The following is an 18,860-nucleotide window of genomic DNA, read 5'->3' as shown; positions in this document are numbered from 1 at the left end:
GGGGGTACCTCTTTTTCTTTACAAACACGTCAAATCGTGTCTCTACAGCAGAAATGTTATGAGACCATCGGAAATGGCAATCTTGGCCTGGCTCTGATAATAGCCACGCTTCTATGCCATCTGGAATGCCTTTGAAGTCCAGATTTGTGTCATAGCCATGGCTGTGAACACTCATTTCATACTCTCTAAATGGTTTATTTTGAGAAAAATTAACCTCATACTATTGTTAGATGAGAAAAATAACATGGCAGTTCACTTGCCCGCTCGCATTGAAGTCCAAAGCCATCATACTTTTCTATATGCACCAGCTTTTCCAATCAGTACATGAATATATATGAACCAGAAGCATACTATCAAAACACAAGATACATGTAATACATATTGGGGCATAATAATAAACATGAATATACCATATATAGCAAATGAATAACGACATTTATGGACTATGGCCGTAATGAACAGCTAAGCAATGTCAAGATATGAGGGGCTCCCACAAACCATATACACCAAAATATATGCTTCAGGGCGGTAATCCTGGATGACGAGTAGGCTGCTAATGTGACATTGTGAGGATCAGACCTTAGCCCACACAGGCATAACATCAGTAAATATTGGTGTAAGTTCACAATAAAACACCTTTACATTTTTATAAAGGCAGCTAGGCCTCTACTCATCAAGACAAAAAATATAGCTGGGCACTACCATGATGGAAAGGCAAGCTACATAAACATTAGAAAGAGAAGGGGGCGAGGCTGTATGAGATCTTATATTGCCGGACACCGATCCTTGATTTCTCTGGGTGATCTGAGATACATCACAAGTTGGGACTGGACAATAGTAGTGGCTGTCAATCGCTATAGTGCATCAGAAATCATTGTAGTTCCAGAATGGGGTTGAAGTAACCACTTCTCAGATTGCGTCCAGAGTTTTGATGATGAAATTTTATTTATAATGCGCAAACTTAACCCAGGGGGCATCAAGGCGCAGTCCACACAGAAAGATATAAGAAATAAAAAGAAGAAAATGAGTTAATAAGCCTGAGAAAAGAGCTATGTCTTCAGGAGTTTCCGAAAAATCACCAAAGAGGGTTGGCTGGAGAGTTCGGGGGGGGGGGGGGGGGAGGAGGTCGTTCCACAGTTTAGGGGCCAAAGTAGAGAAGGCTCTTCCTCCCCATTTCACCTTTTTAAATCTGGGAACAGCAAGCAGATTTCTTGAAGACCAACGGAGGGTTCTCTTGGGGGAGTAGGGACTGACAAAGAGTCTTTATACCTTCAGGGCCTGATCCAAACACAGCCCTATGAGCTTGAAGGAGATCCTGGCATGTATAGGTAGCCAATGGAGATCCTTCCTAGCCTGGGTTGCAGATGATAACTTGGGTAGATTTAGGACCATCCTGGCTGCAGTATTTTGAACCATCTGGAGACGATGGAGAGATTTCTTGTTTATGCCCCCATAGAGCGTGTTGCAATAGTCGAGCCTCGAAGAGACCAGGACAACTGTTGACTGCTTGCGGGTGTCAGGTGACAAGTAAGGGGCGATCTTTTTCAGCATCCAGATGGTATTACAGCAGGTGGATACTGTTCTGTTAACCTGAAGGTCAAAGGAGAGGGCTGGATCTATAAGAACGCCAAGGTTCCTGGCCGAGTTGGTCGGTTGGGGGCAATTCCCCAATGAGGGGGGCCACCAATCTTCCGACCAGATGTTATGGCTTCCTCCAAAGATTAGGACCTCCGTCTTCTCCCCGTTAAGCTTTAGGTAGTTATGCACCATCCATTGCGAGACTGCCTCCATACACGTTCGAAATTTGGAGGCAGCCTCTTTAGTCGGTGAGGTGGTGGAAACGATAATCTGGGTATCGTCTGCATAAGACAGAATTTGGTACCCAAATGATCTTACTACCTCGGCAAGTGGGGTTACATAGACGTTGAATAACAGAGGGCTCAGGGAGGAGCCCTGAGGAACCCCACATTGAACGGCCTGAGAGGGAGACAGAAAGCTACAGAGCTTGACCTTTTGCTGTCTCTGAAGGAGGAAGGAAGATAGGAGATTCAAGGCACTCCCCCCCCCCCCCCCCACCCCTATCCCCTTCAGCCGGTCTACCAGGATTGAAGGGGACAGGGTATCAAATGCTGCTGTAAGATCAAGCAGCACCAATAGAGTGGTCTGCCCTCTGTCCACCTCAGAGCGGATGTTGTTGACCACGACAGTGAGGGCAGACTCGGTGCTGTGAGCAGCACGGAACCCATGCTGGGAAATATCCAGGAGGCCCATTTTTTCTAAGTATGTAGTCAAATGACAATTAAGATGGGCCTCAAGTATCTTGGCCGGGGCTGGAAGTAAATATATGGGCCAGAAGTTTTTTAAGGGAGGGCTTCTTTAGAAGAGGCTTAACGACTGCCAGTTTCCATGGGGTTGGAAAAGACCCCTCCGTGATGGCCCTGTTCATGACCTCCAAGAGAGGGGGAAGAACAGCCTCTCTGCATGCCTTCAAGATTTTTAAAGGGCTGGGATCAAGAGGCGAGCATGATTTCGTGGCATAAAGAAGGCGGTTTAATTCATCCTGCGACAGAAGAGGGAAGCTAGAGAAGTTAGGAGGGGAGCCAAATTCCAGGGTCAGGAGAAGAGTGCCCTGTTAGTGTCCAATTCCACATTAAGGGATTTAAGGGAAGTATGAATGTCAGAAATTTTGGAGTGGAAAAGCTTGCAATATCATCGCAGAGCTCCTGCGACTCAGCGACAGAATCAATTACTTTAGGCGTTGACAGAGTGTCGATGATTTTAAAGAGCTCTCTAGATGATTTCAGTGAGGTAGTGATCCTGCTGAAGGTAGTTCTTTTTTTCCTCAGCTATGGCCTTTTTATATTCTATCCTTCTGTCTACATTTCTGCCGTAGTAGTCTTAGATGTTCCGAGAACCAGGGCGACGAGGGACTCTTCCTGGCCGAGCAATGTTTTTTAAGGGGTGCTAGAGTGTCCAATGCGTTAGAAAGAGCAATCGACAGACCCAGAGAAGCTACGTTCGCGTCTGACAGAGAGAGGGGACGGATGTCTGTCAGGAAGGGGATAAGTGTAGTGTTGGATACTTCGTTATAATTTCTCCTAAGTTCCCATACTTTCCTGTTGGCTTGGTCAGGGCCAGAGGAAGTCATGTTAAGATGGAATGGTACTGCCCTATGATCGGACCAGGACAGGGGAATCGGAGTTCCGGTCACTAGTCTGGTATCATTAGAAAAGATACCATCTAAAGTATGTCCAGCAAGATGAGTAGGGCCGTCAACAAGTTGGCTCAGCCCACAGGTGGTTAGACCCTCTATTAGAGATTTAGTATCTTTGTCGTCATATATTTCCAGATGAAAATTAAAATCACCAAGGAGGGTGAACTTAGGCCTACTAATGAAGGGTTCCAATAATGTGAGTAGATCATGGCAAAAGTTAGTCCTGGGGCCCGGAGGCCTGTAACAAAGGATACCAGCGAAAGAAGCAGCGGGAGCCAACTGTATAGTAAAATACAGTGCCTCGTAGTTCTCCGAAGGGGATGAGAGGTGAAACAATCTCTGCAGATAATTCCCAGTCCTCCACCCCTGTGCCGAGTTTGGTCCATTCTGGTCAGGGCAAAGCCATCAGGAATGGCCTCGACTAGATCAGGGCCAGATGAATCAGAACCCCAGGTCTCTGTTATGAAGACCCAGGAAGGTTTCCTCTGTGCTACAAATTCATTAAATGCTATCTTATTTTGAACCAGAGATCTGGTGTTAATGAGAAAGCCCGCTAGATTTTCCGGAGGTTCGGAGATCCTAGTCTTGGCCAGGTGTTTTCTAGGTTGTCTGGAGCGAGCGGGTATGGAAGAATTACAGCCACGCCTGTTGATGAATATACCCTCAGGAGGTATGGTATGATGGCACGGCAGAGGGGGGGGGGGGGATGGGGAGGTGTCTAAGAGTAAGCAAGGTGGAGAACATACCTAACTCCTGCTCGGTGAAGGAACGAAAGGGACCGCCCGCCCGTCCTGCAGCGCGGACGGGCTAGACTCAGGCGTGACTCCGGCGATGATCCGGCGTGTCCGCTTCGCGGAGGCATCCCCGTTTCTTTTATGTGCTTAACGACTAGAGCACTGCAGGAGAATCCTCCCACCCACCTAAGATGGCCGCCGCTAGTTTCAAGGTCTGTGTGCCTCAGACCTAAATCGGCTGGGCACCAGTAATACGATTAGGTGAGCTAGCGATTTGGAAGGCCGACTAGTCAATAGCAGACCAGGTCAGTAATGAGCTTTCCAAGTGCGTTTTTTAATTTTGATCTTAAAAGCACGACGAAGTTAAAACGAGTAATTGGCTTTTCAATCAGACAAAATAAAACAGTTTTGCCCTTTCCATCACTGCTCTTTATCAATCACTGATTTGCGCAGCATGGAAACATTTATGAAAGTCCCCCCCTAGACTTCCGCTTAGTCTGGCTTGGACTTTGACTCTTGAAATTGCATGTGGCTTAACTGGAAGTCCCTTATAATTGTTGGTGGAATAAATGTTGTAAGACCTGTAAAGGCATGAAACATCTTTAAGCGTGCAATATAGAATATCCAAAATGATTCCAACTTGGGCTAATTATTGCGGTCCAAAAATACTTAATTTAGTAGTTTATGAATGTTGTGTTTACATAATGTCTGACAAAATAAAGCAGTTAGATTAATAGGTGGTAGCAAACATCATACCCGAAAGCATGCCCACATATTTACATTACATTTTTAGCCATTGGATGATGTTAATTATGTTTAATGCAAATTGTTTAGGTAAAGCAACTCCTGAAACAAGACAGAATTAAATGTCTACTCTTATTGCACCCTCTTTTTAAGTCCACACATTGTTAAGATTGCTCATTCATCCCGATCTCCCTTCTAATTCCTTCTGAACATGGGGGAATTACAGCATTTGTTCAGTTGAGGTAACAATTCTGTTGAACATGACCATCCCAAAAAATGATTCCGAAAAGTAAATAGGGCAATAATTTCCATATCTTTCTCCCAACAGCAGTTTGAACAAGGGTGATAAATAAAAGTAACTTTTTCCATGGTCCATAGCTCCTAAAACTCTGGGGACCGTCTTAACTAGAACATGTTGTCTTTTTGGCTTCTATGCACCAGTCCACATTTCAACACCATCATTTTTCTCGGGGGCAAGAGCACTAACCCACGTCTTTGTCACATCACCTTTCATGATACCACCAGACCTAAATTGACTATAACCTTCTTATAAATTGGCAGATCTTGCCTGCCCCATGTCCACCGTAGTGGGAATTCACTGCATCTTTCCCAGGAAATCACCAGTTTCATTCCAGAGATGTACCATATTGGGTAAACAACCCCTGAGGCAGACAATCATAGCGGCTATTGCCAACGTATGTACCTGGACCCTTGTGTAATAAATGCTGAGCAAAAAATTGAATTGTACTACTATGAAACAGCTGTAATTACTAATTCCCTATGATACATTGAGGACTCCTCCCAATCGGTCGTAGAACGTTCCCAGGTTTCTTGCCCATCTTGGCTCTTGTAATCAAACGGTTTGGGGATTTGGTAATTAGTGTTCGATATGTCACACAATTTTTTTCTATCAGTGACTCAGAAGTAGCCCTCTATTGATGAATACTGTGAGTTTCTTTCCTTAGAAATAGCTATACATTTTCTGAGAGCATGAATAACTTGTAAAGAGCTAAAGAATTATGTAACCTAAATAGTGTTCCACCCACTTACACGTTCAAATGTTTAGATGTTAGTGTAGATAGCCTAATTAAATATCCTGCCTAAATCTTTTCCCACCAAGTATTTAAATCCATCAGACCAGAACTCATCCACAGAGGATACTTCCTGGTCGTTTAACCTTCCATTTCACCACAAAGGTGGTTATCTACCATCATTTAATTCTACCCAGAGTAGAACTGGCAAGTTAGGTTGGTCAACCATGAAGTGTGGCAAGATAGACCTTGTCATCCAAAAATTAGTTGTCAGTTCTACGTGATGGGTCATCTTGAAGAAGGGGCGAGGGGGTTAACCAGTCTTGACCAATAGGGAGGGCCACTAGAATTTGTGAATGTTAGGAGTTAAATTCCAATAGATAAACACTTCACCCTAATAAGATAAGGCGAAAATTCAAAATGTTACTCTCCAGTGCAAGTTCAACCGGTGACTTAAAAGAATGGTCTCCAACTCCACGCTATATCTTCTTCAAGGAGACCATTCTTTGCCACCATTTGTGAGTGGAAGCTAAGTCAATCAACATAATTTACAGTTTAAGTTCAGTCAGTGATGATAGTTTTACGTAGATATTCAAAAATTATTCTCTTGAGATTAGTACATTTTTCTTTTTCTTTTTATTCAATCAGTAAAACAAATAAATCTAACTACTGAAATTAACAAATAAAAATGTAGTTAGTCATCGATTACAATTCTAATACAAATTACCAAGCATGTTCCATGACGGAATTAGTCCCTATTCTATCTAAAAGGAACCTAACCTAATAGAACCCATAAAGAGTTCTGGAAAAGAGCAAGATCAAAGAGCATCAAAACCAGAATTAAGTAGTTGAACTCCTCATAAAGAGTACATCATGAAACTCAGTCGAGTCTCAATTCCCCCAAAACATTAGCATACAGCTGCAGTAATAAGCAGTACAAGAACAAATCTCAAATAGGAAAATAAGGAAACAGATGCAGAAGTAGCTACACCCATCAGTGTAAAACGATGAAACAAATATCACCTACAAAATGTCAGGCAATCGCTTACAGCAAATAGCTCTGGGTGCAAGTGAAAGTGAGGGTCTGATTGAAGAAGTGGGCATGCAAAAGGGTGAGAGAGCGCTAACTAACTAGAAACACACTAATATAAAAGACATGAGAACATGCTAGTAACTATGTTAAGGATCTGGTCACTCCGGTCCAATGGTAAGACCTCTTCCGATGGTGAGCTGCTTTGTCCTTCCTTTCCCACGGCAGAAATATGGAGTTCATCGTCCACTACCAATATGTCAGACAGTACTAAACATTTGTATAACTGGGAATATTTAACCTTGGATCCCAGGGAAGTCTATTGCAGTGTCTATTCTATCACTTATTCAATGTTTCACTGAGGAACAATCAGCTACACTAAAGACAGAAACATTTGCTTGCAGATCTCTAGTTATGTAATGGCATTCATATTTCTTTAAAGTATACTTTTATCGTTAAATGTGTGATTCTCTGTTCAGTAGTATATGAATATGAGATATAAAGTTCAAGCTTGGTTCATCAAGAATATGTAGCTTAACAAAGAAATACATTTTATAAACTCTGCACATTCTGCAAATATGACAAAATCTGAGTAAGCCACATTAAGGTCAAGCTATCAAATACCATGGTTCAGGATTTCCAAAAAGCTTCTATTTATTAATAGAGAATTCTAGTTGATACTACCAGTGAAAATTAATGAATGGTACATTTTACACATTCTAACTACCTGCCATTTTAAAATACGTTTTTTGTGTTAATGCCTAATGAAGTTATCATGGTTCTTAATTTTTTATACAGATTTTCTATTTTAACACACGTTTAAGGCTATTGTGGGTGTGTCCCATCCAAGAGCAGCGATTTGAGTACAGAGTTGGACTTCTTAAAGAAGTCATCCAGTAACCAAAACCATGTGTTCTGAATTATATAGTGAAATCTAAACAGAGTGATAATGAACAGTGCTGTTCTTCCCTGTAAGAAGAGTAGCATTTTCCTCTAAAGTGTTGTGTCCTCCCAAAAGTGAATCAATAGTTTGCATGGATTACGGTTGTAAAAAATCATTATTATGTTGTGTTTATGTTGTCTAACTACTACGCCCAGGTAACCATATCAATATTTGGAGGGATAGATATCGCTAGGCCTATGGCATTCAACCATTAAGTGGAAAGATCACTGGCTTATGAGGTCCGATTCTGAAACCTGAAAACGTGCTGAGCACGTTAAACACAGAGGGACTTATTCACTAAGGTAGATTTGTTTTTAAATGTAACCTTACAATGGAAATTACCTTCTTTACTCCTCAGACGCAAGCCCTTACTTGTGCAGAGATTTCAGTCACAAGTGAGAAATTCTCCACATCAGTAAATCCCATTCAAGGGAGGGAACTATCGGCATTCCAGGTATAGCTACCTTTCAAAGTTTATGAATGCCCACAGACTCGGACGTTTGCCAGCTCTCACATACTAATCTCCACCCTGGAAAGGTCCAGATGTTTACCCCAGCTAAGGGCTGCATAAGTGCCAGGGTGGGAACAGCAATGAGTCATCCTTCGAATTGATAGGGTAAAGATGATGGGGGCGAGGGGGGTTTCTCCACAAGAACATATTTTCCCCATGGAGAAAAAGAAGTGCATCTTGGAAATCTCTGCACAGCAGGAATGGGATCCTGCTTGGAATGTCACATCAAATCCACAATAAGATGCTTGAAACCTGAACTTAGTGCAGCTTTCCTATTCTGGTAATGTTTGTAAATTGTACAAAGTAGTAAATCTACACTTCAAATCTGCTAGTACAGGTAAATCAAGCCCCTTTCATCTTATTAAGCATGTCCTTAGGATCATTAATTTAGGAATCATAGATGTAGATCACCCATATAGAGAATGCCTGGATGTTAGTTGGGATCCCTTTCCCCTGTGTCTTTCTTACGTGTACCAGTGATCACATTCTCCGGTGGCATGCAACCACTCCTCTTTGTGGTTTTCCAGGGTCATACTTGATGGCAGAATTGGTAGAGTTGTTAAAAGCGTTACAGCGCTATGCATTTACATTCCAATTTTGGCAACAAGTCTCCTTCAAAGACCCAACAACAAGCTGTACAGCCGGTGCAGCAGAGTGATGAGCACAGGCTCTGCAGTGCCTGTTCTCCTGTTAGCGGAGCATCACCAACATATTATTGCCCTAGCCCGACACGCAAGGGTTGGAAATACAACCACCCTGAATTCCGCTATCTTTACCTGCTGGCTGTTTTACCGCAGTGCAATCAAAATCGGGCTCTAGGCAGCGTTTGTTGGCAACACTTTTCTTTAACTGCTTATATGCCATGATTGCGCCACAGTTCATTCTAAGCTGCGTCCGTACTTTTGCTCAGCTGCATTGCTTATTACTGCAATAGTGGTCTTTAATTGTTTATATGCCAGGATGGTAATGAACCTTGTTCTAAGCTAATGCTTCTATGCCGTTTCCACAGCTATATTGCCAATTTGTTTTTGGAAGTGTCCCTCTTCTTCCTTTCTCAAGTGTTTTCTTCTAGTGGTTTACTGTGTCCTAATATACATTCTCTCACATCCAGTGCTGTCCACATATTACCCCATTGACACGACTTTGCTTCAGGCAGTGCTGTACCTAACCACTACTGTTCATTGAAGCTCCTAGGGAACCTTATATAAAGAATAACTCTTGGTTAAAGCTCTTTAATATATTTATGATCACCACTGATTGGAAATAGTTTGACAATGAAAGGAAAAACAAGCTTTTACTAAACTGATTAGGTAAAGATGCACAAAATAATTGTGAACACTTGCCACTTAGGGGCCCAGCAGCTGAGATGATAATAAATGTGTCGAAGAGCTAGAGAGGTTGAATGCATGCTTTGCTGAAGATCTCCATATCACGATTGTCACAGGTTTTATACAAGGTATCAGTTACCCAATGAATACATTGATTCGTGTGTCTGCACCAAGGGTTTTAGCTTCTCATTGCGAATTAAATGACACACTGGATTTATGTATTCAAGAGCAAATAGATAAACACAGATTGAAGAAAAAAAACGTTTTGGGAATAGAAATCCATCTTTGGAGGAAATCTATTGATCTAGTTGAAAGTGTTGACGTTATGCTATGTTCAGTCAGACAAATAACAGATGGCAAGTAACCATTTCAGGAGATTTGTGTTATAAAGCAGAGTGAGAGTGGATGACTAACCTAAAGACAAAAATTGATCTTGTATCATCTACTAGCAATGCAAATGTTTTCACTGTGGATCCTATCCTATAATACAGCAAGTTACACTACAAGGGATAAAGTACCTCCTTTCGTACATTATAAGGATATTGCAAGTCTCAGAGGAGCTCCATAACCATATAGAGAAACAAGGCTGAGTTCCTTTATAAGGTTATGAAACTACGAGGTGACTTACAGTATCCTCATCATGTACGCCAGGGGGTACTTTATCCCATATAATAAATACATGGTCACACCATCACCATTCCCACAAAACACTTACAGGCACGTGCATCAAAGCAAAAACCGGTCGCAAACGGGCAGATTCTCAGAATCTGCCCCTTTGCGACTGGTATTTTTGCATTTGGGATGCATCATCCCAAATGCAAAAATCTCAATTTAAGGAATCTCTAAATTGCGATTCCTTAATTTGCGATTGCATTTAAGGAATCCCAAATTGAGATTCCTTAAATGCAATGCATTAAAGTAAAAGAATTAGCTATTTCGCTTATAGGAGTAGCAAATTACCATGAAGTTGAACTTCATGGTAATTTGCAAAAACTTTGAAGAATGCACTTTTGTGCATTTTTCAAAGTTTCATGTTGTGCACACTCATGCCCTTAGGGCATGTGTTTGTGCAACATATGTGCACATATCAATGTCAGGGGTGCGACAGGGTGTCATTTTGACACCCTTGAAATTGCAGGAGCAATTTGCGAGTACCTACTGGTACTCGCAAATTGCTCATGCAATCTCCAATTTGTTCCTATAGGTCTGAAGATCCCGTGCACTCAGAACCTTCCACCATGGAAGAGGCAGCCATCTCGAACATCTTGTAGTCTGAGCAAAAATGGCCAGGGCGATATTACCCATTTACTATGCTCCTGCAAGGAGCTGACACAGGAAAGGAGACAGCTGCCAAGAGTCCCCTTATACCAAAGGAATATTCGCTCAAGGAGACAAGCAGTCTTGGCATGCTTTGACCCAGCAACGCCTCAATTAAACCACAGACTAGTGAGATTCCTAGATGCAGCCGGGAAAAAAATGCTATTGAACGCTTAACTCCTTGGACGCTCATGACGAGCTCAGCTCGTCATGGTGTACACCTCCGTACACTCATGACGAGCTGAGCTCGTCATGAACAATGGGAAAACCAAGAGGTCAGCACAGGAGGAAAATAACACTAGCATCGATGTGGTTAAACTCCATCTAGGCCAAGGGGAAGCCGTGATACTGTGCGCACTCCTAATCATGATACGAGACTGCCACCATTAAGGTCGACCTGGGAAATCTCCAAATAAGCACTTGGACATGGTTCTCAATAACGTCTCCTTTTGGATAGTAGTACCACCCAGACAGAGTAGGAAGCCGGGCAGAACGCATAAATTACGTTGAGAACTTTGTGTATGAAGAACAAAGCAATTTTTATCTGATAGCAATTTAACTCTTTGAACCTTTTAAGGAACTATGAATTTTTGGAAATATGTAATTTTATCTTATCATGATTTTATTGTATTATCTGAAACTCGTATTGCAATGGTAAGTAACTATGCAAATGTCATAAATTCATTCTATTGACAAATTCATTCTATGAAGGCTCATAGGAATGAATCTGACAGCATTCCTTAATTGCGGCTTGCAATTTGCGAGTCACAATTAAGGAATGTGTAGGAATCGCTATTTTTATAGCAATTCCTACATGCATAGGCTTTTGCGATTCCTTAATAATCGCAATTAAGGAATCGCAAAAGCCTACGTTGATGCATGTGCCAGTTAGAACCTTGGTGCATAGCTAGCATGTTTACAAGCATGAAGAATAAAAAATGCCCTAGTGCAAACGGAAAAATGTCAAAAGCCTGTTATTTGGGGAAACATCATTTACCACGAAGGCATTACCACTACTAACGTTTACCACGTGACACTTACCACGCAAACGTCTTTACAACGAGGGTGCCCTCCACAACGTCTTTACCACGGGCTGGGGGGGAGACGTGGTATTCCTTCAAGTCGATCTGCGTGGGCTTGGGGGGGCAGAGGGGGGGGGGCTCGGAGGGGGGCTGGGGGGGGGTCTCCCCCCCCCCCAAAATAACAAGCAGGTTACTTAAAAAAAAAACGAACATAATTTTAGAAGAAAAAGGAAAGAGCCTCCCCCAAAGACGTGCCGTGTACGTCAAAAAAGCAGTCCTTTTTTTATTTTGGTATACGTGTTTTGACGCTTGTTTCAATGGAGGATGGAAGTAAGGGCTCGTAGAGAAAGACGTGCAGGTAAGACGTTTCTACGCGAAGTAAAATCCTACGTTGTAAATACCAGCGTGGTAAAGCCACTTGCGATGTAAAATTTGCGTGGTAAAGCCATGCGTGGTAATTGAAATCGTGGTATAATCATATATTCGTTATTTGTTGAAAACATATATTAGAAAGAGTCGAATACAAGTCAGTGTTTAAATAAATAAATAAAAAGCTGCACTAGCTCGAAAGTGTAGAAACCTTCAGAAACATTCTAGCTTTTCTATAACTAGCTATGGAGTGCAAAAAATAAACCAGCTCTCTCTGCCTGTCATTGTAAGCGAAAACAATGGAGCCGAAGAAAGAAAAGCTGTATTCCTTTTCGTTGCCATGACCTGGCAGCAGGCATTGTGGCATCATAACTCAACTATAATAACTGATTATAGTCGAGTTCTGATCTCTTTTCTTTATAATCAGTGACTGGGTCCACTACAATTCGCTGATTATAAAGAAGGTAGAGACTGGCGTTTATAAAGGGATTACAGAATCCCATGTATCATAATTGCCTTTCAAGAGGGAAGAAATGTATTAAATGCAATAAAACTGGTCACATTTTTAACACATGTAACTGTTCGTTTAGAAATGTCAATTTGATTCACGAGTCTGTTGAGGAAGTTCCTGGCGACAAAATGATTTATGAATCACAGCATGTCTGAGTATTCTCATTCCATCAAGACAGACTCCGAGGATGATGTAAATTACAAGGCAGATATTGAACTTGTTGAAAGCAGAAAGAGGTGCAAACATTTGAACTGATTCTGAACTTCGGTATATTACATCTTTATTGACTAGGTTCCAAAAGAAGAGCTTGCAGACTCTGAATCTCCATATACTGTCATTTCTGACACCTTTGCAAGGAGGTGTATGTATGAACCTGATGTCAAGACTCTATTTCTGTAGTAAGAATTTTCTCAGTATATTAGGGCTTTTAATGTCCTAGGTTAAGTTCAGTGTTAGGTAATATATAGGTGGCTCAAAGGGGCGGCACTTGTTGGAGAAGACAGGGACATCTGGATAGGACATTTAAACCAGGTACCTCAATACCAATTACTTGCATTTTAGAGGAAAGTGGTAATGTAACTTAGATTTATAATCAGTATAGGGATGTTTAGAAAAAGTTTGAGTATGCTTGAAGGTTCTGTCCAAGAGCTTGATAAATTCAAGGATTATGCAATCCCGGTGAAGCACAAATTAAGGAATATTCCCTTAAGTGTACCAAAGGAACTGTCTTCAGTGTTATAAGACATGCAGTGAAGGAGTGATTGAACCTTTGAGTCATTTGACTGGGTTTCTCCCTATCGTCCTCATGAGAAAGACATTTGGAGATCTGAGACTATATACTGACTGATCATTTCATAACAAATAAAGATCTGTTCACTGTAATTGGTAAACCTAAAAATTGTTTTAACAAAAACCTTAGTGCGGCATATCATAAAATTCAACTAGCTGGCCATTCTAAGCACTTGACTGCATGTTTGCATAGTTTTTAGTATGACATAAGCTGCCTCTGTATTCCATACGCTTCTGGACTACTTGTTCAGGAACGTAGAGGTGGTTATTGCATTCCAATATGACAATCTTGTGGAAGATCCGATTTGAATCTTAGCAAAAGTCTTGGTAGTTCTCAGTGATAAAGACATGCTTTTGTAGATAGAAAAATGTAAGTTTTATGCAATGTATTGGAAAACCAAGGGCGCACAATTTCACACAGTGGTATAAATCTCAAAGGGACAGTTAACCCCCACCCCCTCAAAAAAACAAACTTGTGCAATATAGTGAGGCAACCAAAGATGCTGTGTTGCACTAGAGGAAGACCGCACAGCAAAACCTTATTTTTAGGGGTGGGCGGAACTCACTGTGTTGCATAAAAACTCCTCGAGATTCTGCGGAGTTCTGCAAGTGGGCGGAAAATATGCATATTGCGCTGAAATATAGTGCCAGTAGCGTGAGCAGCACTAAAAAATCAGCTCAAACATCACAATGCAATGTGCAAGAGCATGCCACCATGGAAGTTGATTTTGCTGCACTACAGTAGAAAGTCTACTTGAGCGGCATCCAATTTACTCTAGAAGCAGCCCTCTGACCTCGCCACCCACGTTAGAAAATTGTGCTAGGAGACGCCAAATCCCGCTCACATGTCTGGAACCTTGGGGTAAAAAAATCTGCCACGTGGGAATTGGCAGAACTCCGCTTTACAATAATAATGCAGAGTTGTCAAATTCCACCAATTCTGCGGGCAGAATGGAGCATTCCACTCACTCTTGCATAATTACTGAAAGAGGCCTTCTTGTTTCACTGAGGTGTAATTGTTTTGATGCATAGGCATGTCCGACTGTCTTGTAGCTCTGGCTCTGCGTACAAAACCATGTATGGTAGCTTTTGAATGTGCAATTACCACAGAGAGAACATCTCTTGTCTGAATAAAAATGCAATGTTTTTGTAATATGGAGGGAAGTATTGTCAGATTGTCAAACCACTCGCTCTGTGTCCTTTTAGTGAAAAGGCAGAGTACTCCATTAACTGCTGATGCCAGCAGAGTTGATCTTAGGACAGTCTTGTCTCAGAAATCTACCAGTAAGAGTTGCATAGAAAATACTGTTGGCATTGCTTCAGGGGCATAGACCAAAACCAAAAACGTTACTCCACAGTAGAAAGTGCAGCATTAAATTAGATGTGTGCTTTAAAACATTTTTGTGAAGGAATGGCAGAGATCAAGTTAGGTAAAGTAGAGAATCCTTCGATGCAAAGCCCAAGGTATTCAATTTCTTCCTTCCAGAATTCACATTTATCTTTATTAATAGTAGCATCAGCCTTGGATAAAATGGATATAGAACTTCTTCCAAAAAAGCTTCATGAGAAGTCTTGTATTACCCAAATATCAATAGGGTCTTTTAAAATTAGGCAAACTCCCCCACCCTCACTATAGTTAAATCATTTGGACACCCATCTTTGAAAGACGGAACCAGATCTAGTTAAAACAAATAGCCAGTAGCAGTATTGATGCAAACAATATGAAGCATTATACTCTAAGATGTCGACACTTAAGTCAATTCAGTCTCGTATAATGCATAAAAAGATTAGAAAACACCTTTGCATTCAGCAAATTATTTAGTAAATCTTCTATATGTAGGCTGGATTGACTGATATGAGGTCAGTGAACACCCTCAGAGTACCATTTTTCTTCCGTCCTATAACTAAAGGATACACCTGCAATGCTGTGAAACCATGGCACAAAAGGAACTCTCCTAATAGTGATGGGAATACATTTTAAATGATGTTTCATAGGGATAAAAAAAATTCCCCCTAATCATACAATTAACCCCTTTGAATTATCTTAGGTTATCAGAAAACACTTGAGGAATCCTTAACATATATATATTAGGTTTCCATGTCTAAGACTTATAAGATTTATTACTCACTTACATGCCCTCGATGTATTTTAGTCAAGAGGTTCCTTGAGGAATTCAGTTAGGAGTGTACATACCTCTGATGCAGGATGTAGGCCAGCGGTTTCTTACACATGATTTGGTTCTATTATAAAGTGAAGACCTTCAGCGGTGCAGTAACCAAGACTTAATGGGTGGGGACGACTCGGTAGCCGTGACACCTGTTTATTTGGGGCTCATACCATGTCCTAGATTAATGAAGTCTGAATGCGCATTTATTGATCTTGATTTACTGAAAGCCGCTTCACCTCTCCTAAAATCAAGGGTTGAATATCTGGATTGGGGCAGAAATAGACCATGAGAATAAATGCCAAAAGTTCAAAAGATACAGGATTGACTACGCACAGGGACTCACTGCTGCTACAATTTCTTGGAGGAGACAGTTTGTCGCCCCAAGACAATATGTTGATGAAGACGGTCACTTATAAGTCAATTAATATTGAAGGCGAGTGTTCGAGCCTTGATGTTCACTTTTAATAACAATGGGAAAAGAGGTCGAAGCACAATGCCAAATTGCATAACTGCCTTTATTGTTAAATACTGACTGGTCTTACAGGTTTATGTGGAATATCACTCATACTATTACAGATGTCTACAGAACACGCTATAGCTAAATATAAAAAGAAAAGAAAAAGATTAACAAATAATTCAGTTTGCAATGATGTGCTTAGTGTCCTCATTTATTACGCAAAGCTTTTTTAAACCTTTTTTTTATTTTCATTTGCATATTTCAATATACATATTCAACTGGCAACATAACCATATCATGTCAAGATTGTCCCCAACCCTGAGACTTCATTCAGCCACACAGTTGTTATCCGTGACATGTGTAGTATCACTAAAGAATAACGTTTTTTCCTTACCAATCAAACCCGTTGGGTACTCATAGTAGCTCAAACAACAGTAGATAATAAACTTTGTGATCTTTTCTGTTCATTAACAGAACAAAGATAAATTAAAAGCACAAACACTTTTTAGAGAGGCAGTGTCAAGAAATGTACGAGGGTACACGCTACAGTACATTTTCTGGTGACATCAGACCCTGTGAAAGTTAATTGGGTGACTACTGGGGCTTGCGTGCTCCACACAACTATGTATGTTAAGAAGAAATTGACATTTGCCTATTGTCTTTGACAAAATCTATTGAGAATGTACTTTTGAATTTTAAATGGTATTAGTAGAAAATAAATAACTAGGATGTTTTTAATTTTGATTCTGACACTTTTTTTCCTCTGTCTAAACAAAGCATACAGAAGAAAATGGAGACAAACCCAGTATGAGTGTAGCATCAGTTGTGCGGCTTGTAAAAGCTAGGCCCTTTTCGTATGAAACTACTTTTAACAAATTGGAAGTTTCTTAGAGCAAAATAAAACTTAGACATTTTTCCTAGTAACAAATTCTGATTGCAGTTATTTAATTTTAAAGTTAAACTGTTAAAGCAAATATACATTTTCTTTTCCAGGAAGAAACCTACAAGACAACGAACTCTACATCAATGATGAACTACAAAAGACGAATATCCGAAGAATTTGAAGATAAAGACAGAAAAGGATGCTTGCACAGATATTTACAACAAAATGCTCAGGATAACTGTACTGACGTATCTGATAATCTCTGCACTTTGCGACTAGCACTCAGTGCTTCAGCTACTCTTTTCCTTCTGGTAGCAATATTTTGGGCATTGTACTACCACTGATGAAGTTCACAAGATTCTCCATTCTTTGTTGTAACTTCAGTTAGATTCTCCTCTCGGTTTTTTGGTGGACATTTTCAGAACAATTGGCTTGGAGAAGAAAAAAGAACAGTTTAGGTTCTTTAAGAGGAAAACATTTATAAGAGTAGAAACTCACAGGAACATGCATTTTGGGTCATCAAAATTGTTTTTATTTTTTTGTTACACAGAAATGAGAATGTAATGATTCCGGTACTTCAAATCGCATCTATTGGTAACATTTGGAGATGTTGTGACTGTCTTCAAGACGTGATGCACAGTATCATTAAGCACAACCAGTTAGAAATATCTCCTGCAAATCTAAGTAATTGGGAATATAAGCACAGTTCTAAGGAAAATCTTGCATTGACTAGGAGATCAAGTTACTTACCCAATAACGGTAAATTGGCCAAAAGATTTAGACCATATGAGTTATTCCTAATAGAAGTATCCTGGTGACCTAAAGGTATGTACTGATTAACTAAAAGGAGTCTTTGAAGAACAATAATGAAAAAGGGTAGTTAAAGGAGCACTCCAACCAATTTTATGCAGCTATTTGCAAAATGTTTTCCAATGTAGAACTTCTTGCACAAGATACTACAGTTCAAATACGGTGTAAGTATCCACATGAACCCAGCTCATAGTTGATTGGTACCACCACTTTCAAACAAGCTTTAACAAAGCTACTAGGCCAGGCTTGGGCAAGCTGGTGTGAAGGTTTATTTCCTTATTTAATAAATTAGCAAAATCAATGCCACTCTGGTGGCTGTATGCTGGCTAAAAATGTAAATTAAAACCAACTAACCATTACATATATTTAATTACGCTGGTTAGCATGAAAACTCTTTTTAGGTGTAATGTCTATCATAGGTAAATATGTTTCTTATTGCACACAGAAAAATTAGTAATAGCTCTGAATTATTGCTACTGGAAAGTATAGTTTAAACACACAAGTTGACAAAAAAACAAGAGAAAAAAGCCTGGGCAAAGAAAAGTATTGGCTACAAGATCTGACACTATGGTACACTTTATTTTAGGAAGATGTGCACATAGGACTGGGAAATATACTATTCTTTGCAGTACAAGAGAGCCAGTGGCCCATGCCGTGGTGATTGGAAGCACAACATGAATGACAGCTTAATAGACCATTGGGTGAAGAGGGCGGACCCAAAGCTCCTATGCATAATTTTATTTACAATTTGTCATGTTACTTGAGGCGGGCAAAGCATCTAACATTGTCTGCATAAAAGGACTGAAAATTAATGGGAGAGAGAAAAATCAGGGCAAGAGGACAAATTATGGCCTAAATATAAACCCATGTTTCCCGTTTAGAACTGTTTGCACAAGGTAAAAAAAACTGAAAAAAGAGTGGACAACCAGAACTCCTATAAGAATATAAAGTTGATAGAACCTAGTGAATTTGTTCTGCAGTCTACATTCTACAGGAAAA

At 40.5% G+C, this 18,860-nt stretch overlaps 2 protein-coding genes across 2 annotated transcripts in view; one reads left to right on the top strand and one right to left on the bottom strand.

Annotated features, from left to right (window-relative positions):
- VRK2 (VRK serine/threonine kinase 2) overlaps nt 1–17,936 on the top strand; it is a 545,093-nt gene extending 527,157 nt beyond the window's left edge. Inside the window, exon 14 of the mRNA XM_086927491.1 lies at nt 17,162–17,936. Within this exon, the coding sequence (XP_086783617.1) occupies nt 17,162–17,395 (234 nt within the window). The 3' untranslated portion in view covers nt 17,396–17,936. The remainder of the gene's footprint in view (nt 1–17,161) is intronic.
- FANCL (FA complementation group L) overlaps nt 17,348–18,860 on the bottom strand; it is a 306,249-nt gene continuing 304,736 nt past the window's right edge. Inside the window, exon 14 of the mRNA XM_086927492.1 lies at nt 17,348–17,482. Coding sequence (XP_086783618.1) covers nt 17,432–17,482 — 51 coding nt within the window. The 3' untranslated portion in view covers nt 17,348–17,431. The remainder of the gene's footprint in view (nt 17,483–18,860) is intronic.

This window comes from Lissotriton vulgaris, chromosome 6 (genome assembly GCF_964263255.1).
Source record: "Lissotriton vulgaris chromosome 6, aLisVul1.2, whole genome shotgun sequence".
Taxonomy (NCBI): Eukaryota; Metazoa; Chordata; class Amphibia; order Caudata; family Salamandridae; genus Lissotriton; species Lissotriton vulgaris.
This window is presented reverse-complemented; position numbering and strand designations above follow the sequence as displayed.